Here is a 27,995-nt window from a genome sequence, read left to right on the forward strand (position 1 = left end):
ATTCCTGCCAACACTTAGCTGTTGACTTCAAAGTTACAAAGTTGTGTCCCATGAACTCTGAGAAAGCAGATCTGTACTGTATATTGTGTCCTTAGTTAGCCTTGTTTATGTCTCTGTATGAATGATTCCTTTCACAGATGCTTCAGGTCATTACACTGTTTTAAACGTTTCTTCCAAAGGATCTAATGGTCCCTTATTGCAAGCTGGTATAGGAAATTTAGTCAATTTTATTCATAAATGTCACTACTGCCTTTACAATTACCTATTTGTGTTCCTTAACATTGGTTTACCTTGAATTAACTGCAGGGTGCATTCTGTGGTGGCATGATGTTGTGGATTGATGAATTTTGATGATAGCACTGGAAGAACAGTAGCTATTCATTATCAAGTGTGTAACTTTAATCAAAATTGGAACATGATGGCATTCCTCTGTTGTTTTTTATATCTATCATGGTTGCTATGGTTACAGAGCTTGGATGTGATACTTATTGACAAGTTACTGCAGAGCTTTCTACAGAAAAAAATACATTGCTATCATCATGAGCTGGTATTGCATGGGTTGGATATTTTTGAACCTGGTAACAGGAATGCTGATAAAGCAAACTGCTTTAAAAATTATTGGAAACGTTTTCTGGAAGCATCTATAGAAAGAAAAATAGATTTAATATTTCAGGTCTGAATTTTGTTAAACTGTGTTTGTTCAAGTGAGGGATGAATTATAGAACTTGGTAGCGCTATTGTGGTTGAGATCAGTCAGGCTTGTACAAAACAGGCTTGTACAAAAGCCTAGATATTTAAAAAAGATTCAGCTAAGTAGAGACAGAGGAATAGACAGGAAATAGCTACTCGGAAGTCTTGGAAGTGATTTTTAGGAAGCACTTAAAATTACTAGTTCAATATTCTATTTATGTTATTGTTGTGTGCACCCATTTAGTGACACTTATTGGATACTGGTTTTTGCATGGTAAGCTCTGTTTTTTTAAGAATCAGTCCAAATAGAAACACAAAGAAAATTATTTTGGAATATCACTTACAAACTTGTATAGTTTATTTTATTGATATTTTTGATCTGATAGGTAGGGTTACAAAACATTACAATCTACTTGATATATGTTATTCATAATTTTTGTATTCATCTAAAGTTGTCAAGCAAGTGGCACAGCAGAAAGCCTAGAACTTCTGCTTCCAAAACTAGCTGCATTGCTGCAAGTAGATGTTTGAACAAGGTGAGGTCTTTTGGGAAGAAATGATATGCAACACATGGGAAAAGGAGTGAAATTGGTAGCTATGTGCAGAAGAACCTTGAGCGATAGTGATAGATACTTTGGTATGTTTACAGTCAAAATAAACACAAACTACAGTGATAGAGATTGAGAGCTGAGAACCATAACTTACAAGTGGAGATTGAATTTGACACTGACATAGATGAATTTATTTCTTGACTGGAGCTCTCATGAGGAAAAATTATATAACATAGAAACTATAGTGCTTTATGTTACCAAAAGTGCATTATAATAAAATTGCTGTTATCCTGAGTAACCTACTTTCCAACTTATGTCCCATTTCATCCTCCAATTTTATTTTATGAGTAATGCCAGGATCATGTAAATAATTATGTAAATTTTATTCTTGTGTATTATTATTTACACTTGATTAAATAATGCTGATGGACATGTTACATATAATTTTAGATATTAATTATCTGAATTCTTTGATAAATTCAGAGGTGAAAATTCAGTGTTATTTGTAATTGTAAATTCTATGTTTAAACTCCAATAGTTTGGCATTCTCCATATATTAGTGGATAACTGGCTATCAAATGTAATTTATTCTGTTAATATACTCTCTTTTAGCTGCTAAACAGTATAATAATTTGTTGAGTGAATCAGTTAAGTTGAAAGCTGTTAAGGAAGTTGAAAGGGAGCAGGGGAACTTGACCCTGTGAATGCAAAAAGAGCGCACAAGTCAAAGACCTGGCAAATGGTAAGGGAACATGAGAACCAAGCCCTGGAGAATGGAAATGTAGTGTGGGAGCTGAACTCCCATCGAGTTGAGAGCGAGCTCAGAAAACATTACGTAGTGAGCTAGATGTTGGACCATTGGAGCTTTTGAATAGTTGCATTGTGGACTGTTGGAGATTTGCAGGATTCATTTTGTAGTTCAATTTTTAGGGAATTAGAAACATGGTAGTTTTAAAAACATCTCTCCTCATCTGCTCTCAGGATGAGTCTTTTCATTCTAGAACAAAGCAGATGTCCTCCTTTTTCAAAGAAAGGGGCTTCCCTTCCTCCACCATCAACACTGCCCTCAACCGCATCTCTTCCATTTCACACACGTCTACTCTTCACCCATCCTCCCGTCACCCTACCAGGGATACGGTTCCTCTTGTCCTCACCTACAACCCCACCAACCTCCGCGTCCAGCACATAATTTCCCAAAACGTCCGCCACCTCCAACTGGATCCCACCACCAAACACATCTTTCCCTCTCCTCCCCCCACTTCCTGTTTTCCACAGGGATCGCTCCCTACGCAACTCCCTTGTCCATTTATCCCTCCTCACTGATCTCCCTCCTGGAAATTATCCTTGCAAGTGGAACAAGTGCTACACCTGCCCCTACATCTCCTCCCTCACTACCATTCAGGGCCCCAAACAGTCCTTCCAGGTGAGGAAACACTGAGAGTCTGTCGGGGCCATATACTGTGTTCGGTGCTCCTGGTGTGGCCTCTTGTATATTGGTGACTTGAAGTAGGTTGGGAGACCACAAGAGTAAGTGCGATCTCCCAGTGGCCACCAATTTTAATTCCACTTCCCATTTCCATTCTGATATGTCCATCCATAGCCTCCTCCACTTTTGGGATAAGGCCACACTTAGGTTGGAAGAACAACACCTTGTATTCTGTTTGGGTAGCCTCCAACCTCATGGCATGAACAAACTTTCAGTAATGTCTCCCCTTCATTATTTCCCATCTCCTTACCCCTCACTCATGTTATCTTCTTGCCTGCTCATCCCCTCCCTCTGGTGCTCCCCCCCACTCCCCACCACCTTTTTTTTCTTTCTTCCATGTCCTTCTGTCTCTTTCACCAATCAACCTCCTACCTCTTTGCTTCATCCCTCCCCCTCCAAGTTTCACCTATCGGCTGGCATTTCCCTCTCCCTTCCCCCCAGCTTTCAAATCTACTCCTCAGCTTTTCTTCTCCAGTCCTGCTGAAGGGTTTCAGCCCAAAACATTGACTGTACTTTTTTTCCATAGATGCTGGCTGACCTGCTGAGTTCCTCCTGGATTTTGTGTGTGTTGCTTTGTATAATTCTCTCATTTACCACAATGCAACTCTTAACAATGATGCTGTTATGAAAAGATGATTTGTTAGTTGAAATGCCAATAAAATAGTGATATTTTTCAGTCAGCGATATTTCAAATATATTTTTTAAAATGTGACCTGACTACAGGACCTCCTGCGTATAAACATTTAGGCTAAGATTCTGTATGCCTTGATGTGGTCTAAATCACATACTCATTTGTTTGCATGTTTCTCATTAATGGCCATATTCCTGAAATGTATGAATGTAAATAGAGTTTGTTGTAAATTGTTGTGATGCCTTCTTCTGTATTATAACTTCTTGTTACCTGTGTTTTCTCTCCTGTCTCCTGCATCAGCTCATGCACATTTCCCTTTTTGTTTGATCTGCATCTTCTCACTTCAAATCATACTGTGAGTTAAGAACCTGAAGTGTTCTAGTATAGTAGAATGATAAAGATATCAAGTAATCAAACATTTCATTACAGGCTTTTATGAAGAAAAGGATTTTATTACAATTATTGTATGGAATATTTTGTAATAATCACTAAAGTATGATAATATTTTATTCATTTGCTTTCTTCATGAACAAAAAATGTACTTACATAAAAGAAGTACTTACTAAAGAGCAAAATACATTTATTTGTTAACTTTCCTACATAATTGATGACTTGCTTTAAAAGCCTGCAATGGAATTTAGAATGCTACATAGTGCTGGTAGATGCTTGAAAGTATTTTGCAAATGATTTTCATTTTTATATCCTGCTTCATTGTTTAAAACTTTAACCATTAATGGCATTCCTTAATAGCACCCTCTGAAAATAGATCTACTACTTAAATGTAAAAATATACATTGTAATATGTAGTTTAATTACACAGAATGTTAAACTGTGTCACAATTATTTTTCTAACATTGTGTTGTTTGCTCTTTTTGATCAACAGTATTGTTCGATGCATTAATAAATGTGAACATGCCATCCAAGGAGGGGCGAAAATCTGTTTCAATGTAAAAATAAATTAGAATGCAATAAAACTTTCTGATTAGCCTATTTGTTTTGTTCTAAAGGACAACGTTTCTTAAATGCAACGTGTTTGAATAACTAATACCAGAATTTCAAAAAACGCTTAAGGGAAATTCTGTTCAATTAATTCTGAAATAGCTACTTACCAAACAAGTACTATGCTCTTAGTGTAGATAATGAAATTAGTAAATGATATCCACCTCAGTTTACAATTTTGAAAGTATTCTATGTACTACAAAATGACTAATGGAACAGACAAATTGTTATTAATGAGTGACTCTGTGGGATAAATTCTTAATATATTTTATAAAGAAAAATTATTTAAAGCAATAATTTAATCTTTACCTAGCTGTCTGCAATTTCATTGCGTGAACTTCTGCATATTTTCATGACCCTTTTGATGAAATGTTCAAGACTATCTTAAGTAAGGAGATAATTAAAGTTCTCTGTATTAAATGTTTCTAATCAGCAGTTTTTTTTTCTGTGCCTCATTGCCTATTTTGGGGCATTTCAAAAGTTTATTATGTTTAGAAATTAAATTAAGAGATTAGAGAGCAGGAATGTACAGGTTTAACAAAACCAAATTGGTGAACTTTGCAAAGTGAGAACACTATTTCATTTGAAAAGATTTATATGTGGATCTGAATATATTTTTAAATAAAGAAACTTATTTGTTTTTTAATTTGTGGACCACCAGTTAAATGCCTTTCTATTCAGAATTCAGTTCTATTTTGTTAACATCTTCAAAAAATGCCTAACATCTGAACATAGTTGATCTGACTCAAGATCATGGAAACTGCATTGTATTCACAAGTCAACAAAATTAGTTACCAACCCTTTTATAGTGACTAGTTCTCAGCCTTCCATCATTTTCATGATTTTGTATGATGAATTTGTGCCTATCTTTGTTCCTGTTTTGCATGTCTGTAGCTCCATTAATTCAGTGCGTGGTCTTGATGAAGTACCATCATATGATCAGGGCTAAATTATACTCAAAATCCATACTACATAGCTAAAGAAAAATCAATATGCAGGATTATATTATTAATTCCCTTGAAAATAAATCATTAAAAAATGCAAATAAGTATTTTGTTTAAATTGTCATTAGTTAATGAACATTAAGGGAAATGTTTTAATATTTCACATGCTGGAGAATTTTAGCTCAAAAAGTTCCCATAGGGAATAACTTCAAGCTCCAAAGTTGTCATGGGAGTGAAGAATGACCGTGAATTCTTAGCTAATCTCTTGTTTATTTAATACATTCAAATTTGCACACTGAAGCACAAACAAAAATGCAAAAGAGATGCATGGTTGTGAAGAGGAGGAGTAGGTCAGGGATATATTCTTCCTTAGTCACTGTTCACATGCTACTATGCATAATTAACTCTTTTATAAAAAGAATCTAAAAGCAGTAGCATTCTATATGTTATCCATTCAAAATAATGTTGAATTACAGATTTTCCCCAGGTATGTTACATTATGTTTAAAATGGAACATTGTTCGTTATGTTTGTAACAATCAGAGCAAATTACTGATCAATTTCTCGGTATCTGCATTTTTCTATTCCATCATAGGCACATAATTTGGACCCTGGTGGTCACTATGTTCGTTTGAAGTTTACAGTGAATAATCACATTCAATATTATATACCTAAACAAGAGGATATTCATGAACTGGTAAGCAACCTGAATTTAAATTTACACAAATGAAGAATGGATATTAGCAACCAATATGTATATATGGCAAGTGCATTGATATTCTTTTTACAAGACAATGCAAATTTTGTACTGTTTAACTGTTACATTATCAGAAGTTGAAGTTTTTATGTAAGTTGTCAATTTGTATAGCATTAAGAATCTAAGGATTTAATAATTTTGTTATTTATATCATAATTAGTTACATAATTTATTTGTGCATGTATCACACAAAATAATCTCAGAAAAGCAAAGCAACATTGTGCTGTGCCACATAGCTGTTTGGTTATAAACATTGCTCATCTTCGACTTGTTTCTTCTGTTGATAGAGGAGAAAATGATCTAAGAGAAGGCATGGTTAAAGGATAATCTCAGAGAGAACTTGTTAACAATAAGTTTAGTTATGCTGATCCTTATCTGTTATTGCATTAATGCAAAATTGTTATTTGTTTTTTTGGATTTGTTTGCTCTTTTGGATTTTTGTTAGCTTGAATAGAATTATTAAATTATTACAACTGAAAAAGAAGTAATTTGACCTATTGGGCCTTTGCCAACTCTGTGCAAGGGAAATCTATTAAATCACATTGCCCAGTTTTTACCTCTTCCTTAATTTATTTTTGAAATGATATCGGAGTCTGCTTCCATTCCCATTTCAAACAATGAATTCCACAGCGTGACAACCACTGTGTCAGAAAGGTTTACTTCATTTTACTCCAGATTATTCTGCCAATCAATTTAAACAATTGTCTCCTGATCTATGCTCACTTTGTTGAGGTCATGATTTTGAAAACTACTTACAAATCACGTCTTGTCTTCTGTACGCTAGGTAAACATTCCCACCTTCTATATTATCTCTAAACAACTGAAGTACTTCAACCTTTCAGGGCTTTATAAATATCTTATAAACACTAAGATTCATGCAGGCAGACATGTGGTGCATGAAATGCATTATGAGACAGAGCTTTAGTTTTAGTCAAACTAGGTGTTTGATCAATGTTCAATGTAACCTCATTGCTTTTGGAGATATGTACCAATCTTAATATTTATATCTCAGGAAAACACTTATAATTGTTTTCTCTACCTGTTCTTTCACCTTCAATGATTTGTACACCTAGGTTTCTAATCATGTACTACATATGAAATTCAATTTTTTTTCTCTTTATCGTTCTTCCTCCAATATTACCTTGTATTTCTCTGAATTAAATTTCATTTGTGGCATGTTAGTCCATATCCTTCTGAAGTTTATCAGTGTCCACCTTTCTGCTTACCATAATTCCATGTTTATGATATCTGTAAATTTTACAAGTAATCAACACAACTTAGTCCAAGTCTTTCCCTGTTTTCATCAAGCCTGAAAAGCAACCACTCACTGTGACTCTGTTGCCTGTTTATAACCAATTTTGCACCCATTTCATCACTTCCACTTCACTGAATCACAGAACAATCACTAAATGGATTTCGGCCACACAGCCATTCAATTGTCTTTGTAAAGCAACTCAGCTCAGCCCACCCCTTTGTTCTCATGCCCTTGTCTTGCAAAATCCCTTTTTTTAGATATAAGACCATAAAACATAGGGGCAGAATTAGGCCATTCAGCCCGTCAAGTCTGCTCTACATTCCATCATAGCTGATCCTGGATCCCACTCAACCCCATCCACCTGCCTTCTCGTCATATCCTTTGATGCCCTGACTGATCAGGAAACAATCTTCCACCTTAAGTATACTCACAGACTTGGCCTCCACCACAGTCTGTGGCAGAGCATTCCACAGATTCACCACTCTTTGGCTAAAGCAATTCCTCCTTACCTCTATTCTAAAGGGTTTCCCCTCAACTGTGAGGATGTGCCCTCTAGTTCTGGATACCCTCAGCAGAGGAAACATCCTCTCCACATCCACCCTATCTAGTCTTTTTAACATTAGTTAGGTTTCAATTAGATCCTCACTCACATTCTTCTAAGTTTCAGTGAGTACAGGTCCAAAATTGTCAAACACTCCTCATATGTTTGTTCATTCCTGGAATCATCCTTGTGAACTTCCTCTGGACTCTCTCCAATGAGAACTCATCCTTTCTGAGATATGGGACCCAAAACTGTTGACAATGCTCCAAATGCAGCCTGATTAGTGTCTTATAAAGCTTCAGCATTATCTCTTTGCTTTTATATTCTATTCCCTTTGATAAAAATGCTAATATTGCATTTGCTTTCTTTATCACAGACTCAACCTGTAAATTAACCTGGGAGTCTTGCACGAGGACTCCCAAGTCCCTCAGCACCTCTGATGTTTGAACCTTTTCCCCTTTTAGGTAATAGTCTGCACTATTGTTCCTTTTACCAAAAGGCATTATCATGAATTTCTCAATACTGTATTCCATCTGCTACTTTTTTACCCATTCCTCCAATTTGTTTAAGTCCTGCAGCAATCGCATTGCTTCCTCAGCACTGATCCTTCAGAATCAGGGTAGTCAGAAGTTCCTTAATCTTGGTCTGGTGTTCAGTTTAAAGCCTAGATCCCCAAGTGGATCTCGCAACAGTTCCTCAAGCAAAGTCAAAGTTGACTTAGTTGTCATATGCAGAGTATATGCATAAGTGGAATGAAAAACTTACTTGTAGTATATTCACCAGTTTTTTTTTAACAAGCAGGTACAACATGCAGAGCAGATAGCTAAGCTGTCCTGACTTGGTCACCATTTAGGAATTCTTAATGTGTGGAATGCTTGCTACCGCTCCCCCCCACCACTTATTCCACTGGCTTTGTACTTGATGGGTTATGGCATCCTTGCCTAGATGTTCCATAGCTTTATTCTTATAGTAGCACATATGTATCTTTGTATAGACTTAAGTTCTGGCGGGAGTGAGTTCTCTGACATCTTCCAACTAGGAAATAGTTACGCTACAGGAGTCTTTCTCAGCAGACTTAATGGCTGTTTTTATGCCATAATTTTCCATGATTCTGTGAAACAATTATTTATCCCTTTGTCATGATTAGATTGTCCACTTGGGGCTTTTGTGATTTGGATTCAGAAGTTCAAAAAGCATTCCATACATTTTCGCAATGTAACAAAACTAACCTTAAACTTGAAAGTAAGCACTTAGCAATGCACTTTGTAGTAACTACTATACACCAAAAAAAGTATAAACACCTTTGTCCTGTATGATTCAAGATTGTGTAATCTCATTTCCAGTACACAAGTGTAAAGAAACACTGAATCATTGTTACTCCTGATATGACACAGCATTAAAAAAACACAGTTAAGATCAAGAACATAATGATTAAAAAACACAATAAATATAAATACATAAGATAGCTTATATGGTGTATAGATTGATTGTATGTACATCAAGTGATGTTAGGAACAGGAAGAGTTTACACAAAGAGACTGACAGGAAATGATAAAGTTGTGGTGGGGGGACAAAATTTGGTAATGAATCACTGTTGAGATGGAGGACTAATGAAACTGCTGGAGTTCAGTGGAGTAAAAAGGCATAAAGACATGGAATTCCAGAGTTTAAAGCCCTGACAGTCAGAGTTTGCCCTGCTAATGATGAAACCATTAAATTGATCGAGTTCAGCAGGCCAAAGCTGAAGGACCACAAATATCTTTTACAGTTGTAATTATATATTGACTGCAAAGATAGGACAGAGTGCCCCTGTGGAAGGATTGAAAAATAAATTGAGAGTTTTAAAATAGATCCATTGGTTAACCAGAAACACTAGTTACTCATTGAAAGCAGAGTGTTAATAACATTGGTTAACCAGAAACACTAGTTACTCATTGTAAGTAGAATGTTGTATAACTTTGGTTAACCAGAACACCAGTTACTCAGGGAAAACAGAGCATTGTATAACATTGTTTACAGAGTGTAGAAAGATGTTTATTGCAGTGAACAAATCAAGACATGCTAAAGGGATAAATGATTGCTTCATGTAATCACAGAAATTTATAGCATAAAAAACAGGCGCTTAGCCTGCTGAGAAAGACTCCCGTAGCCTAATCCCACTTTCAGCTTCCTGACCTGTAACATTGCAGGTAGCTGTGCTCTAACACCTTTCAAATGTCTAGCTTCCAAAAGTGTAATAAAGAAAAAATGAGTTAGCACAATGCTTTACAGTACCAGTGATAATTGACCAGGGATCAATTGCTGTCGCTGCCTGTTAGGAATTTGTATGTTTTTCCTGTGACAGTATGAGCTCCCACATTCCGAAAAGATGTAAAGATTAGAGTTAGTAAATTGTGGGCATGCTATGTTGGCGCAGGAAGCATGGTGACACTTGTGTGCTGCCCCCCGCACTTCCTCAGACTGTGAGGGTCATTGACACAAATGACTCATTTCACTGTATGTCTCAATGTTTTGATGTACATGTGACAAACAAAGCTAATCTTTATCTTTAAAATTTAAGACTGTAGCTTAACTGCCTGTGGGTGATAAAAATAGTCCTGAATTTTCTCTTATATTCTTAAACCAATTATTTGAGATCTAAGCTTTTTGGAGTTTGATCTCTCTGTCAAGAAAAATGTCCTTCCTATCCATTTTGTCTGGGCTCCTTAGATTTTGTGCACCTCAATTAATATTTGTTTGGTCTCTCTTCTTCGAAAATAAGCATCTGGAGCTTCTCCAACCATTCTCTAATTCTGTTAATATTCTCTAATCCTACCAACATACTCATAAATCTCTTCAGTTTCAATTGCATTCTTTCTGCATTATAACCATATAATCAATTCTTGCATCATCTACAAACTTCTTAATCTTCTACGTATATATAAATCATTGGTATAGGCTATAAAATAAACAAGAGATCTGGGACTAAGCCCTGTGGAACCTGACTGGCAATGTCCTCCACTCATAAGGAAATCAGTTTATCTTTTTAATTTGCTTCCTGACACGGAGCCAATTTTAGATCCAACTTGTCAAGTTTCATTGGATCTCATAAGCATTTACTTCATTGAACAAGCCTGGTGGGACCAGCAAAAATGTCCATAGCACTTGAGCTGAGGAAGAGATACAGTTGGGAGAAGTTACATTTTAAATGGTAACCAATAAGTACAGATATTTGTTAATTTTTAATGTTTATAGATAAGTGAACCATGTCAAGAGTTTTATCTCCTGCATGAATTCTAGCATGGTAGGCTTCTAATGCTATAGAATCTGTGTATCATTGGTCTGTATTCAATTTTTACGTAGGAGTTACATTTTGAGCTAACCATTAATAAATAATATTAGTATGGATAATCCTCCAACTAAAGGATGGCTAAAAAGCCATTGTCTTGACATTACAACCTTTGGAAGAATCTAATACAATGTTGAAGCTGCAGTAAGTGTGGAACATGAATAAATTATATCAGTGAATACTATTCATGTTATAAGTACATATTAGTAAATTGATTGTTTGTATTTTTTAGTAATTTGTGACTTTTCCTCTATTTTATAAATTAATTAAAGGTATTATATATTTTTTCAGTTGTATCAAGAAATTCAAATATGTCCTAAAACTACACATCATGTTCATTTCGACAAGTTCGAAACTTCCATCAGTTATGGTAAGGATATATGCAAAATGTTACAAATACTAACAAATGTTTATGCCAGTTACTTCTATTACTTGTATTAGTTTATTTGGCTTTACTTTTGGATATGCAAGAGACGCAGATGTTTTGAAATTTGGATAACACCCAGAGGAGCTGGAGGAACTCAGCAGATCAGGCACCATCTTTGGAGGGAAAAGGACATTTGCTATTTCAAGTCAAGACCCTTCATCAGGATCCTCCAGTTCCATTAGATGTTGCTCTTTGCTTCTTTTTTGTTCTTTTTGAGACACGCTGTTTGAAACACAGGTTGTCCCCGAGTTGTGAACGTCCGACTTACGAACCGAAGAAGGAGAACCCCGTCAGCCATTTTAAGTTGGATCGCAACGCCGTCCACCATTTTAAGTCATTGCTGTTGACACTGTGTTGAGTGTGTAACTTTGAGTTTGGCTTAAATTTTTCTTAACAAGATTCACCCTAACCCCCCTCCCTCTGGTCGGATGACAGTGAGATCAGCACCGGGCTTGAGAACGGAGATTCTTGAGTTCGATCCAGAGACAGACTGCTCCTGAGCGCACTGTCCATCCGCGCCGGGTTGATGTCAAGCTCGCAACTCGACCTCGTAAAAAAAACACTGCTACCTCCAGTTTAAATTCCCATGTGGAATATTGTGGAGGATCACATACCCAAACCCAGCGTGGTGGTCCTTAGGACGCAGTGGACCTCGGGAACCGGTGGAGGTCGGGACTCGCCATCTGCAGTGTTTCGGTTTCGTTGACGGGAAGCGATCACGATTGAAAATAAAGTGGAAATAATAAATCGTTTGGAAAGAGGTGAAATGTCATCGGTCTTTGGAAAAGCGTTGGCCTACAGTCGGTCAACAATCAAAACAATTTTAAAGGATAAAGTGAGAATAATGGAGCATGTGAAAGGCCCTGCCCTGATGAAAGCTACAATTATTACTAAGCAACGCAGTGGTTTAATTATTGAGATACATATGTTTCTTAAGTGTTTTATATGCATAGAAAGGTAAAATATATACTAAAACAAACGTTTGACTAACTGACGCTAAATAATACCGGACATACTTGTTCTGACTTACGTACAAATCCGACTAAAAGACGGACTCAGGAACGGAACTCGTTCGTAACCCGGGGACTGCCTGTAATAAAAGGTAACTGTTCAGTATTTGTACATAGGAAACAGTTACATTAAATTTAAGATAATTCTTGAATCTGTTATGTGGCTAATGTGTTTGTTTTCACCTAGAAATACGATCACTGTACAAATGGAGTTCTGTAAATTACAACTGAGGCACACGTGCCTTCTGTGCTGTTTTGTTCAATTTGAATGACCGGCCTGATTGATGCTTTTACTTAATTTTGCAAAAAAATGTTGAATTAATAAGAATAGACTGTAAACTTAATTACATTTTCTTGAAATATATGTAACCAAAATTTTTGACCTCCAGCTTTTCCTGTTTTCTAAGTGCCTTTAAGTATGCTTCTTTTCAACCACTCTCACCACAAACTGCAGCCTGTAATTTCCCTTTAAATAACTTACTGTTGAACGGTCTGACTGAACTAGTGATTTCATGATCTCTGAAGGACTCAGCAGACTTAACTCTCAGGCATGCTTTAAACAAGCCAGCTGGTGGCGTAGTGGCATCTGCATTGGACTTTGAGGTGAGTGGCTGGTTTCTCGCATGCTTTCCATCCATGCTGGTTGAGTGCCGACCTCATTTAAAAAAAAAAGACAAAAATGCTAAAGAAAGGGCAAGGTTGCCACCTGATTGACCACAAGGCATGGAAAGGAACACCACACATGCTTTAAGCAGGCAAAAGTACATCTCCATGGCCAAAAGAGAGGGAGGAATTGAGAACTCCAAACCAGGCTAAAACGAAGAGATGTGAAACTTACTCTACCCAGCATCTTGTTAGCAAATGTACAGTCACTGGAGAACATGGTTGAGGACCTAAGAGCAAGATTTGTGTGTCGGGGGGAAATGAGGAATTATTGCGTTCTGTGTTACACAGAGACATGGTTCACTCTGGACACACTGGATACGTTGGTAAGACCCGAGGACTTCTCAATCAACCAGATGGACTGGACTGCTGATTCAGAGAAGGCAAACGGTGGGGGGGGGGGGGGGGGGGGGTGCGGGCGGGTGTGAGAGTCTGTATTTCATGTTAAACTCTTTGTGGTGCTCAGATGCAGCAGTCTTTTGCACTCTTGTTCCCTGACCTGGAACATCTGGTGATTAAGTGCCAACTTTTCTACTTACCAAGGGAGTTCTCCTCCATGATTCTGGACCACAGATTGCATATTGCCAAAGGCCGATGTTAAGCAGGCATTCGATGTCATGAGTTCTGCCATCAGCAAACAAGAAGCAGCCTACCCTGACGCCATTCAAACCATTGTTGGGGACTTCAATCAGGCTTGTTTGAAGAAATTTCTGCCCAGTTATCATCAACATATCACTTGCATCACCAGGGGGTTAATACACTTGAGCTCTGTCTGCTATAATACGGTTAGGAATACTATTGTTCCATGCCTAGACTGTATTTTGGGAAATCTGATCACTTGGCTGTCCTGTATACAAGCAAAGGCTATAGAGCAAGGCTCCAGAGATAAGGACAACAAAGAGGTGGTCATGAGAGGTAGAGGAGTGGCTACAAGATTGCTTCAAGCCAGTGGACTGGGCCATGTTCAAGGACTCATCAGAGGACCTGAGCCAATACCCATGGTTGTCACAGACTTTATAAAAACACTCATAGATGAGTGTGACCCCACAATATCATTCAGGGCCTTCCCTGAGCAGAAGCTTGGATGAAAGATGAGATCTGCAAACTGCTGATGGCCAGATCAGTCACATTTAGGACTGGTGACCATGTAAAATACTTGAGGTCCAGGTACAATCTCTGGAAAGCCATCCCACGTGTGAAGTGACAATTCCGGATCAAACTTGAATATCTGAAGGAGGCTCAACAGCTGTGGCAGGGCTTGAATGCTATCATCTCCTGCAAAGTGGAACCAAGCAAGATGGGGTAGTTGGCCAAGTACTAAAGTGCTGATCAACTGGCTAGAGTGTTCACTGATATCTTTAATTCACCTACTTCAAGCAGGCTTCAATTATACTGGTGCCTAAGAAGAACATGGTAATCTGCATTAATGACTATCATCCATAGCACTTTGATCCATTGTGATGAAGTGCTTTGTGATGAAACATATCGCTCCTGCCTGAGAAGCAACTTAGATCCACTCCAATTTGCCTACCATTATAATAGGTCAGCAGCAGATGCCATTTTGTTAGCTCTTTACTCAACTCTGGAACATCTAGACAGTGAAGGTGCATTCATCAGGATGCTCTTCATTGACTACAGCTCGGCATTCAATACTATCATCCCCTCAAAACTAACCAATGAGCTTCAATACCTTGGCCTCCATATCTCTTTATGCAACTGGATTCTCGATTTCCTCACTTGCAAACCCCAGTCCGTTCGGATTGGCAACAACATCTCCTCCACAGTCTCCATCAGCACACGTATACCACAAAGCTGTGTGCTTAGTCCCCTGCTCTACTTGCCTTATACTTATGACTGCAAGGCTAAACACAGCTCTAATGCCATATTTCAACTTGCTGAAGACACCACTGTCATTGGCTAAATCAAAGGTGGTGAAGAATCAGCATCATTGGAGGGAGATTGAAAATCTGGCTGAATGATGCAACAGCAACCTCTCACTCAATGTCAGCAAGACCAAGGAGCAGATTACTGACCTCAGGAGGAGGAAACTGGAGGTCCATCAGCCAATTCTCATCAGGGTATCCGAGTTGGAGAGCGTCATCAACTTTAAGTTCCTCAGTGTTATCATTTCAGAGGATCTTTCCTGGGTCCAGCACATAAATGCCATTACGAAGAAAGCACAGCAACACCTCTACTTTCTTAGAAGTTTGAGAAGATTCTGCACGTCATCAAAAACTTTGATAAACTTCTACAGATGTGCAGTGGAGAGTACACTGACTGGTATGAAACACTGATGCCCTTGAACCGAAAGTACTATAAAATGTAATGGATACAGCCCTGTCCGTCACGGGTAAAGCCCTCCCCACCACTGAGCACACCTACATTGAGTGCTGTTGCAGGAAAGCAGCATCTATCATCAAGGACCTCCACCACCCAGGTCATGCTCTCTTCTTACTGCTGCCATCAAGAAGAGGTACAGGAGCGTCAGATCCCACATTACCAAGTTCATGAACAGTTCATCAACCATTAGGCTCTCGAACCAGAGGGGATAACTTAACTCGACTTCACTCCCTCCATCACTGAATGTTAAACTGAATGTCTCCTTTACTGTTTATAGTTCTGTCATACAGGACCGCTGCACCATCCCCTCTCATTGAAAGACACTTCAAAATTATGAACGTTGCTGTAAATAATTAAAACACAAATATTGCTTTGTCTTCAAAAATAGTGAACTATAAGCTAGAATCCTGGATGAAATGAGTGTGTTTTCAGACTATGATATCTGACTTGAAAAGGACTAGATTGGTGATTCCTAAATCAGCAAGTCTTTGTATCCTTAGCTTGTTTACCATTAAAACAGAGAAAGCTATTTTGAAATGAATACTTTCAGAACCGAAAGCGTAATATCTTGAAAGAGCTGGTGACAAGGGCTAATCAATGGAATTGTTGACTTTGAGAGAATAAATTGATAGGCTGATAAAATTTCCATTATATTGAGTGCTAAGTACAGGAAGCCATTGAACATTCTAACAGAAAGTTGAAAAACTGAAGCAGGGGAAGGTAGAGGACAAGGTACAAAGTGAATAAAGCTATAATGTGCTCATGAATTTGAATTTAAAATTTGAAAGTGCGCACATACCTTAAAAGTCCTGATGCAGAGTCTTGGTCAAAATATAATCCATCTCTCCACCTTCACATAGCCGTACAGTGGTGTAGTGGCATCTGCATCGGACTTCAAGACGAGTGGTCCTGGTTTCAAATCTGGCTGGCTCCTTATGTGCTTTCCATCCGTGCTGTGTTGAGCATCAAGCTAGCAATTCAGCTTCATAAAAAATAGATAGAAATGCTAAAGAAACAGCAAGGTTGCCACCCAAAGAGGCACAGGCTCAGGAAAGGAACAACACATCTCCACCTCCACAGATGCTAATTGACCTGCTGAACTACAGTCATAGAACAATACAGAACATACAGGCCCTTTAGCCCAACAAGTGGATGCCAACCTCAGTGCCCTCACAGCTAGTCCCAATTTCTTGCATTGGCCCATATCTAAGTACTTCTTAAACAATATTATTGTACCTGTCTCAACCAATCGCTCTGCCACCTCATTCCACGTGCTCACCACCCACTTCATGAAAAACCTGCCCCTCAGATTCTTTCCCCTCTCGCCATAGACCCATGCCACTATAGTTTTAGATTCTCCTCCCCTATAAAAAGACTGTTACCATCTGCCTTATCAATGCCTCATAGTTTTAAACTATTTGTAAAATGTTGCCCCTCATTCTTTTAAATTCAAGGGAATAAAGAACTGACATAGCTAAACTCTCCTTATAACTCAGGTCTTCAGTTCACGACAACAACTTTGTAAATCTTCTCTGCACTCTTTCCAGTTCAATCATATAATGGTTATTGACTTACTGGGCCAGGGTACCTCTTGTGTTTTGCTAAGCTTAGCTTTCTAGACACAGCAGCTACCACTTGTAAAGATCAAACAGTTGTAAGGTAAACTTCCAACTAATATTCATTGTCCAGCTTCTATCATAAACAGGGGCCGTTTTTCAGTTCCTAATATAAATGGAAAGCAGTAGTCAGTTTGAAGTTGAAAACACAGTTTTGCAAACATCCACTGTCAATATAACAAGATGTTGGTAACCTCACACCTGTCTTATGCTGAAGAGGTGCAGTATAAAACAACAGGTTATTTAATTTGGCTTGTGTTAAACTAGACAATGCTGGTTAAGTTATTCAGTTCAAGGAAGCCTGTAGACTAGATGGAGGCAATCACTTAGCACATTAATAATTGATCTATTAGTAAGTTGGAAGGTTTATGTACTCAAGGAAGTTAGCTTTACACCATTAATTGAGGTGACCTGGGATCTGTGTCTGCAAGAAGCTTTTAGTTTGGTTGTGTGTTAAGAGGTATCTGAAAGAATATCACATGTGTGTGAAGCCACCTAAATGGCAAAGAAACTGTATAAACGTAGAGGGCAGTTCAGGCTTATTAGGAATGGGGTAAGGAACATCAAGTAGGATGAAAGAAACACAGGGTGAATTAGAGCCCATTCCTCTGGCTTCAATTTCTACAACAGATGACTGGTTCATCTGCATTGTTGTTATGACTTTTATAGCTTATAGGAATTGTACCTGAGTCTTGGAAATCTTTTGTCTATTAGAAAGGATTTGTAATTTGGAAATCTTTTATAAGATAGAAATCCTCTAAGTTTTAGATGTGTTTTAAGAGTGTTGTTTGGGTTTGAACATGTATCACTGAAAGTAAATGAATTGCGTTTTAAGCTACTTTGTTGGCTGGAAGTATCTTCTACTTGGTGGGGAGAGGGGATCAAATAGTGGTTACCGACAGCTAAATTCACTGTTGATGTTAAACTGGGGAATGAACAACCCCCCCCCCCCTTCAGTGAGGGTATTCATGACTGTTGATATCAGATAGGACTTTGTTTGAGTTGAGAACTTTGTGGTCAGCAAACCCAATACCATCACACTCATATCTTTTCTACAATAGGGCAACCCAAACTGTGTCCAGCCTCACCAATGCCTTACACAACTACAATATAATGCCTGTATTCCTATACTCAGTGCCCTGATTGATGAATACCAGTGCGCTAAATGTTTTTTCACCACCCTGTCTACTTGTCAATTAACTACGATTTGCAGTTAAATTCCTAGGACCCGATGTTCTACCTCTCCCCCTCGTGCCTTATTGTTCAAAGTACAAGTCCTATGCTGGTTTGATATTCCAAAATAGTTTGAATTCCACCATCAATTTAATTTTCACTCCAAGTTACAGCATCTGCAATCTCTTGTTCCTCACCTGAATGTTTTGGTTACTGAGAACAAGCTTGTCTTATACTGGGAGCATATAAGACTTGTCTTATATATTGTCTTATACAGGTGCTCAGGCACCTGGTGCCTCATAAGCCCATCCTTATGGAGGAAGGGATTCATTTTGCATTGCTGTTCAGATGAATCAACAACAACCTAGTGAACAAAGTGAACCACCTTCATGTGATCTTCGATTGCATGAGAGGGATAATTTTTATAACAGATCATTCGAAATAGTATATTTGGACATTTATGGCTGTTTATATTCACTTTATTTTTACATTTTGACAAAGAAAAATATGAAATACTAATTGGACAGAGAGAAAGAAGTGGATGTACAACTGAAATACAAAAAGATGCACTGCTGTTAATACACACCTCAGATTTATTTTCCAAGATTTCATGTTGCTGGAGAAAAAAAGATGACCACTATGTGGTGCTGCAGAGCACTTGTACTTATAATTACTGAATTAACAATGAAAAAGCGTCCTAACATATTCTCCAGTTCACTAATAAACAAAATTCCATTGGTTGATCCAAAAAATATTTAAATCCTGTATCAATGTTTTTTCTCGGTTATGGTAATATGAAAAATTGGTTTATGTTGAATTATGTTTATTGTGTAGCATATGGATGTCACAAGCAAGCACTGGATTGATATTGTCTGTCTATCTCTAAGACCTAAGAGCCATCCAGGGCATTTCAAAGATTAATTAAGGGCCGTGCACATTGTTTTGAGTCTGGAGTTACATCCCAGACTGGGAAGTAATACAGTACATATCTCTTTCTCTTAAGGGCGTTGATTAATCAACGTGATTCTGACAATCCAGTTACCTCATGGTCACCATGACTGACACAATTGGACTATTGTCGAGTTCAATGTTTAAGCAGAAAAATGGGAGTTGCAATTAATCATGATCTTACTCGATGGCAGAAAAGCCACAAAGGGCTATATCGGACTACCCTTGCTTCCATTTCTTATGTTCTTATAGTCTTAACTATCACATGTGCAAAGTAGGAAATCCAAAACAAAAACAACTTTGGGCGAATGCATTGTAGCTTTAGGAAAGAATTTATGGAGAAAATTAGATTTATTTCAGCTGTAACCAAATAGTAGAGATCAGCATTACATTAAAGATTCCTTCCACTCTGGTGATTTACAGTGGTGCTAGAAGGTTTGTGAACCCAGTAGAATTTTCTCTATTTCTGCATAAATATAACCGAAAATGATTTTCCAATTTTTATGTAAGTCCTAAAACTAGATAAACAGAATCCAATTAAATAAGTAACGCAAAAATATTCTACTTCTTCATTTAGTTATTGAGAAACATGTATTTGTTGGAAAAAGTATGTGAACCTCTGGGGTAATGCCTTCTACAACAGCTACTTGGAGTCAGCTGTACCAATAAGATAAGATAGGAAGTGGTGGTTGTAGAGGTGCCCTGCGTTATAAAAAAGACACACAAAGTCAGGTTACTGATGGGGTTCATGGAAGGATACCACAGAGGAAACCACTGCTCTCCAAAAAAAAAGGCATTGCTCCATGTCTCAATTTTGCAAAACACCACCTGGATATTCTACAATGCTTCTGGGGCAATGCTCTGTGGACAGATGAGACAAAAGTTGAACTTTTTGGCAGAAATGCACATTGCTATGTTTGGAGGAAAAAGGGCACTGCACACCAACACTAAAACATCATCCCAACTGTGAAGCATGGTGGAAGGAGCATCACGGTCTGGGGCTGCTTTGCTGCTTCAGGGCCTGTATAGCTTGCAATTGTTGAGGGAACAATGAATTCAAAATTGTATCAGAACATTTTACAGGAGAATGTCAGGGTAGCAGTCCACCACCTGAAGCTTAGTAGAAGCCGAATAATGCAGCAAGACAATGATCCGAAACATGAGTAAATCAGCAACAGAATGGTTTAAAAAGAAGAACATTTGTGTTTTGTAATAGCCGAGTCAAAATCCTGACCTTAATCCTATAGAAAAGTTGTGGAAGTACCTGAAACAAACAGTTTATGCAAGGAAACCCTCCAATCCCAGAGTTGAAGCAGATTTGTAAGGCGGAATGTCCTAAGGTTCCTCCAAACTGATGTGCAGGACTGAACACTTACCAGAAATGTTTGGTTGAAATTATTGCTGTACGGGGGGGGGTTGGAGGGGGGTCACATCAGTTACTGAAACCAAAGGTTCATGTACTTTTTCCAACAATTACATGTAATATTGGATCATTTTTCTCAATACACAAATGAAAAAGTATAATGTTTTTCATGTTATTTATTTAATTAAGTTCTCTTTATCTAATTTTAGGACGCGTGAAGATCTGATCACATTTTAGGGCATACTTATGCAGAAATAGAGAATTCTACAGGGTTCACAAACTTCCTAGCATCACTGTAGATGTTTCAATTGATGTATTTGATAACCTTGGTGAGGTATTCATATTGCATGAATTACTGTGATTTGGAAAAATAATTCTATTACTTTATTTGCTGCAAGTGCCCAGTGCACAATTGTAAATTCCCTGTCAACTGTTGTAAGAAAACTCTAACATTTGCACCTTTGAAATTCAATTAATTAATTATAATCAGCTGATAGCTATTATCAGCATTTTCCCTGTGAATTTTACTGTTTCATCAAATCTACTTGTTTATTATGATGGAAAATATTAAGCATTTTTTGGTCTAAAGTTTGTATTGTTATATAATATTTATTTATTGTAATTTTATTTAAATAACTGGCATTCCTTTCTCCCTTTAGGATTTTGTGTATCATTAGTTGAAGAGGAAGGATCACACCAAAAAATGATTATTACAGATGTTAAAGAAGGAGGTCTAGCTTCATCTAAAGGTAATTTAGTTTTCTTAAGAAAAATGATTTTAGAATTTCACTTTGCCAATTGTAAAGGTTAGGATTACCTTTTTTCTTAATCTATATGACACATTAACTAGATATTACTTGCAATAAAATTCTTAACTTTTACATTTGGGAAATGTATAGAAAGTGCAGCTTATTGTTAAATTGAGGTGTTTGATGATGTTAATTGTTTTGACGGTTCTGCTGTGTTACATAATTAAGAACCTCATTCTGTAAACCACTTTTCACAAGTCTGTTTCATTCCTCTGCTGTATTTTAATCCTTGTTTAGACTTGTATAGTAATAATTTTAGTCATTAGTATTGTTTGTTATCACCCCAATCCTGACTTCTGAGCACTACATTGGAGGAGTAGATAAAAATAAATCCTTGAACAAAGTCTTAGAGTAAAAATTTCTTCTGGAATTAATGAGAAGACACACCCAATTTAATGTTTTCCAAGTTGATACACAGTAGTCCTCAGAGCTTTGCTGAAATTAGCGTAATGGTTCATGCAATGAGTGCAAATCTCAAGAACGTCAGTAATTTTCTGAGTTTGGGTTCATGTATTCTGTAAATTTGATGCTGAGATTACAGGATAGAAGTGTGCTGTGGAGTTTTCAACGTTAGGAGAGAAAAATGGCTGCATAAAGTTTTAATTTTAGAAAAAGCTCTCATTTTACTTCACTTACAATACATATAAAAAATTACTTAATGTTACTTACCTATTGAAAAGCTCTTTTACAGTTTCCTTTCATAGCAATCAAACTTTCCTTTTATAATGTTTTTGATGCTGAGCCTCTGTCTCCAAGCCCACTTTTTTGGCAAGAGTTTCACACCCAGCACTAATGACCCCTTCTCCTCCTCTTCTTGGACAACCTGCTCAGGTGCTTTGCCTGCTGTGGATCTTTTCATCTTGAATTGTTGACAAAACATCAACGTTAAACATAAGCACTCCTCTCTCCTCCACGAACATTATTCAGTCCTTCATCTCCTCCCACTTTCTCCAGATTTTCTGCATCGGCATGGGCCACAGCTATTCCTGCCATTTCGTTGGCTAATCAGATGTCCTGGAAAGGAAAGTTGCATCCTGTGTACAGATGTGGCAGAGATTGATGCTTCCCTCACCCGCATCTCCTCTATTTCCCTAATATATGTGCTCACCCCATCTTCCTGCTGCCTTAATAGTGATAGAGTTCCCCTTGTCTTTACCTACTACCCCATAAACCTGTATCCAACACATCATTCTCTTTGCCTCCAAACATATCTTTACCTCCCTTGCCCCCTCTGCTTCCTGCAGGGATCGCGGTGAGACCAGTTGTAAGTTGGGGAACCACTTCGTCAAGCACCTTCACCCCATTTGCCAAAAAAGGGACTTCCCTGGTGGCCCAACATTTTAATTTCAATTCCCATTCCCAGTCCGACATGGAAGTCCATGGCCTCCTCTTGTGCCACTATGAGGCCATCCTCAGGGTGGAGGAGCAACACCTTATATTCTGTCTGTGTAGCTTCCAATCTGATGTCATGAATATAGATTTCTCTTTTTAGGTAAAAAAAATTCCCTCCCCCTTCCCCATTTCTTCTATTTCCACTCTGATCCCTTACCTCTTCTCACTTGCCTATCACTTCCCTCTTGGTCCCTTCATCATTCCCTTTCTCTTATGGTCCGCCCTCCTCTCCTATCAGATTCCTTACTCTCCAGCCCTTAACCTTTCTCCCCCACCTTACCTTAACTATCACCTCCTTCCTCTCCCCGACCTTTTTACTCTGTCACCTAACCCCTTCCTTTCCAGTCCTGAAGTAAGGTCTCAGCCCAAAATGTCAACTGTTTATTCATTTCCATAGATGCTGTCTGGCCTCCTGAGTTCCTTCAGCATTCTGTATGTGTTGCTCTGGATGTCTGGCATCTGCAAAATTTTTCGTGTTTATGATTAGGATGTAATGATAGTTATCAGTTCATAGACAATTCTGCATATACTTAGATAAACCAGAATGTACTAGCTTCCTTGAAGGATCACTTTTAGAAAATAAATGTGTATATTTATATTGCGAGCATAAGTTACGGTAGTAAAGTACTGTGCCCATCATCACATTGTTTCCATTCATACTGTTCATAAAATTACACAATGAGCACCATCTACAATCTGACATCTTATTTTGATTAAAAACCTATTAAGAAACTTGTAATGAAAAATATTTAATTTCAAGAGCTAAATTTGAAACTGCATCACATAAGAAGAAATTAGGACCATATCATAACTCTTTCTATTCTGACCAAGCCATGATAACAGCAGGTGGTATAGGGTTGTGCTTTTGAATTTCTATTTTATAATTAACTAAATTATTACTCAGAACATTGAGAGCTATTAAGGCTATGATTAAGATGAAGAAGAAGGCGCATGAAGCTGAAAGGGATGGTGACAATCTTATATTTTTTTTGCATCTACATTTACTCAGGAGATGGATGCAGTCTATAGAAGTGATGCAAGCTGCAGTGAGGTCATGGATCGTGTACAGATTACAGAGGAGGATCTTTGCTGTCTTGAGGCAAATTAGGATGGATAACTCTTCAGGGTGTGACAAGGTGTTCCCCTAGACATTGTGAGAGGCTGGTGCTGAAACTGCAGGGGCCCTAGCAGAGATATTTGAAACATCCTTAGCAACTGGTGAGGTGCTGGAGGATTGCAGGATAGCTAATGTTGTTCTGTTGTTTAAGAAAGGCTCTGAGAATATGCCAGCAAATTATGGGTCTGTGAGCTTGACATCAGTAGTGGGTATGTTATTGGAAGGTACTCTAATGGTCTGGTTATCTAAGTTATTGGAAGGTATTCTAATGGTCTGGATATCTAAACATTTAAAAAAATTATTTTTATTTATTGAGATACAGCACAGAATAGTCTCTCGTGGCCCTTTGAGCTGTGCTGCCCAGCAAACCTTGATTCAACCCTAGCCTAATCATGGGTCATTTTACAATGATCAATTAACCTACCAGCTGGTACTTCTTTGGACTGTGGGAGAAAACTTGAGCACCTAGAGGAACCCACGGGTTTATATTCGACCATCTGCAGATCCTTGCATTTCCAAAACAGGATTCATTTTGGTTACTGCTATTCTTAATAGTTCAATGAATTTGCTGAAGCCTTTGAATCCGTTGCCTAAGACAATTTTTTTTTTTAAAAAGCTTTGGCCAGGATGAGGTTGATACACGTTTTATTAATCTTATAATCTAAATTATATATTACATTGTCTACTGTATTCAGAAAGAGTAAGATTTGGACCAGACCCATCTCCGTCATGTCAGGTAATTAACAGGATAGCCCACTTTGCTCCCTTTTATTCAACATGGTCATAGATATTTTATCGTGTTCTTTAAATAGGGATGGGTGCTATTTTTATTTGGGCACTCATGATATTTATTGCATTGCCCTTTTCTTCACTGATGTGAGAGATTTGTACATGGGCATGTTAAAGAAATGAATGGTTTTTTTTTAAGAAAACGGGCTTTAAGATCAATATCAATAAGAATGTGGGTTTCTGTATGGTTTCTAAGAATAAAAGTTTGATTTTTTAATTCACTCAATATCTGATCTGTTATATAGTCATGTTGTCAAGTTTGGCGATGACATGATAGTGGTGGGGCTCATCACCAACAACAATGAGATGGCCTACAGAGAGGAGGTGCCAGATCTCAAGGTCTGGCAAATGACCTCTTCCTCAATGTCAGCAAGATGAAGGAGATGGGTATCGACTTCAGGAAATCCTGCATGACTCACACTCTTGTTCACATCGCTGGCACAGAAGTGGAAACTGGGAGCAGTTTCAGATTCCTGGAAGTGTGCATCTTGCAGATCCTCTCATGTTTCTAGAACAACCTCTACAGTCCAGAAAAATCACCAGTGCCACTACTTTCTGAGAAGGTTTAAGAGGGCTGAGAGCTGGTTTATGTACATAAATACTCAAGACCTTCTGCAGATGCAAAGTTGAGAGCATCCTAACATGCTGAATCATTGTGTGGTATGAATACTGTACTGCAGCAGACAGGGGAGCACTTCAACAGGTAGATAAAACTGCCCAATGCATTACCAGCACCAGCTTACTCACCATCAGAGACGTATATATAGAAAAGGTGCTGGAAAAAGGCCTGCAATATCATGAAGGATCTCACCCCTCCTGCTTATGGACTGTAATGGTAGCATCTCTATCAGGACCTCTAGACTCAACAAACTTCCCCCAAGCCACCAGGCTGATCAACACTCTACCATTAACCCACCCCACCATTACTTGTATGTCACCTAGTGTCACCTTATGTACATACAATCAGTCTATGTATATATCAGTTACTTGCACATTGTGTTTTATAGCATGGTTTTTTACAGTACATCGGACCCAGAGTAACAATCATTTTATTCTCCTTTACACTAGTGTACGGGAAAATGACAATAAACAATCTTGAATCTTAATGGGGGAAAGTTAGAAATTTTCGGATTTAGTCTTTCAAATATTTAATGTGGGAATAACTTAAGTCACCGAAAGTGAGTGAACAATTAATTTAAAAACTCAAGGGAGGAGGTCTCAACAAGTTGTTGTTGTTGTGCTTAAGAAGGAGTTTATGAGGAGAACTTCTAAGTGAGAGGCAAGAAAAGCTTTGGTTCTCAAACAAGATACTGGGAAAGTCACCACAAAGTGGATAGCAGTTCAAGAACATCACTCACCATGAGCTTCTTGGGGATATTTGTCAGTGGGCCTCCCTAAATGGGAGGTCATTTAATATACAAATTAATAAAATGTAGGGGTAGTGAGGTCACTGTGATTAGAGCTGGTGATAAGACTCACTCTTGTCGCAGTATGGACAATCACCTTTTGCTACACCTTTAAACAACTCACAGTTTATAAGCCGGAAATCTACCCATCATGGATCAGAACTGAAGAAGCCTCTCGGATGAGTGACAAAATGTCTTCTAGAGAACACAGCAAGTCCAGTTGCCTTGATTTACTACTGTTTGATATAGTATATGGAAAGGGTTAGCATGGTTATCTTCCAAGAATGAGGGAGTTTGAAATTATTAGAGTAACACATGCAACATGTTGGAAGGACTTGGCAGGTCAGGCAGTATCTATGGAGAGGAATAAAGAGTCCATGTTTCTGGCTGAGACGATGTTTCCTTTATTCCTCTCCTTAGATGCTACTTGAACTGTTAGTTCTTCTAGCATTTTGTATGTGTCACTCTGGATTTACAGCATCTGCAGAGTCTCTTGAGTTTGAAATTATTGCTGTGAAGGGCAGATGAGACATTTCACATTGCTCTGATGAAAGCACTTGTGACAGGTACCATAGTAAATTTGTTTAGTACCTGTCACAAGAGCTTCCATCAGAGCAATGTGATTGGCATTTGGAGAGGAAAATTGTGAAATCATGAAAATAGGAAATGGTTAGGGATGTTATATAGCAAATCTGTTGTGATTGACGATATGGGAAATAGGTGAATGTTAACACCAAAATACGTACGCAAGTAGTAGCAGAGGGAAGCTACATGGGATAGAGTCATAGATTTAAATTAGCTTTATTTGACACATGGACATCGAAACATACAGTGAAATGCATTGCTTACATCAACAACCAGCATAGCCCGAAGATATGCTGGGGGCAGCCCACAAGTGTCGCCATCCTTCTGATGCCAACATGGTATAAACTTGGGATTGCGTGGTAGTGTAGCAGTTAGGGTAATGCTATTATAGTGTCAGCGATCTGGGCTCAGTTCTGCTGCTGTCTGTATGTTCTCCCCATGACCATGTGGGTTTCCTCGGGCTGTTCTGGGTTTCCTCCCACATTCTAAAAATGTGCTGTTACTAGGTTAATTGGTCACATGTGGGGAATTGGGCAGCATGGGCTCATGGCCTGGAAGGGCCCATTACTGTGCGTATCTCTAAATGAATAAAAAAAAATAACTCTAACTCATATACTGTATATGTCTTTTGATATCTGGGAAGAAACTGGAGCATCTGGAAGAAACTCGCGTGCTCATGGGAGGAACACATATACTCCTTACAGCCAGCGGTGGGAATTGAACCCGATCTTCTGATAACTAGTGCTGTAAAGCATTGTTAAACGTTACACCACTGTGCTGGTTTTGCACCTTAGACAGCATGCGAACAGGTTCTTTGGCCAAACTCATTCAGGCCACTGTGCTGCCCTGATTTTGTTCCATTTGCCTGCATTTGGCCCATGTCCCTCTAAACTTCTCCTATTCATGAACCTGTCCAAATACCTTTTAAACATTGCAATTGTTTCGACATCTACGACTTCCTGTGGTAGCTCGTTCCATGTACTTGCCACCTCTTATATGGGAAAAGTTGCTCCTGAAGTCTCCTTTTAAATCTCTGCCTCTCACCTTAAACTTATGTCCTTTAGTTTTAGACTCTCCACGCTGGGACAAAAATATCCACCTTTCTCATGATTTTATAAATCTCTAAGATGATACCAGAGAGCTAAGCTAAAATTATTAAAGAAATTGAAGGGCTCG

The 27,995-nt window shown here is 38.2% G+C and overlaps 1 protein-coding gene across 7 annotated transcripts in view; it reads left to right on the plus strand.

The window, feature by feature from the left end:
• The window catches only part of tiam1a (TIAM Rac1 associated GEF 1a), a 313,320-nt gene that overhangs the window by 141,428 nt on the left and 143,897 nt on the right, over positions 1-27,995 (plus strand). For all 7 annotated transcript variants that reach the window (XM_073045684.1, XM_073045683.1, XM_073045686.1 and 4 more), the window contains 3 exons: positions 5,896-5,997; positions 11,473-11,551; positions 21,381-21,470. In XM_073045684.1, the coding sequence (XP_072901785.1) occupies positions 5,896-5,997; positions 11,473-11,551; positions 21,381-21,470 (271 nt within the window). The remainder of the gene's footprint in view (positions 1-5,895; positions 5,998-11,472; positions 11,552-21,380; positions 21,471-27,995) is intronic.

This window comes from Hemitrygon akajei, chromosome 5 (genome assembly GCF_048418815.1).
Source record: "Hemitrygon akajei chromosome 5, sHemAka1.3, whole genome shotgun sequence".
Taxonomy (NCBI): domain Eukaryota; kingdom Metazoa; phylum Chordata; class Chondrichthyes; order Myliobatiformes; family Dasyatidae; genus Hemitrygon; species Hemitrygon akajei.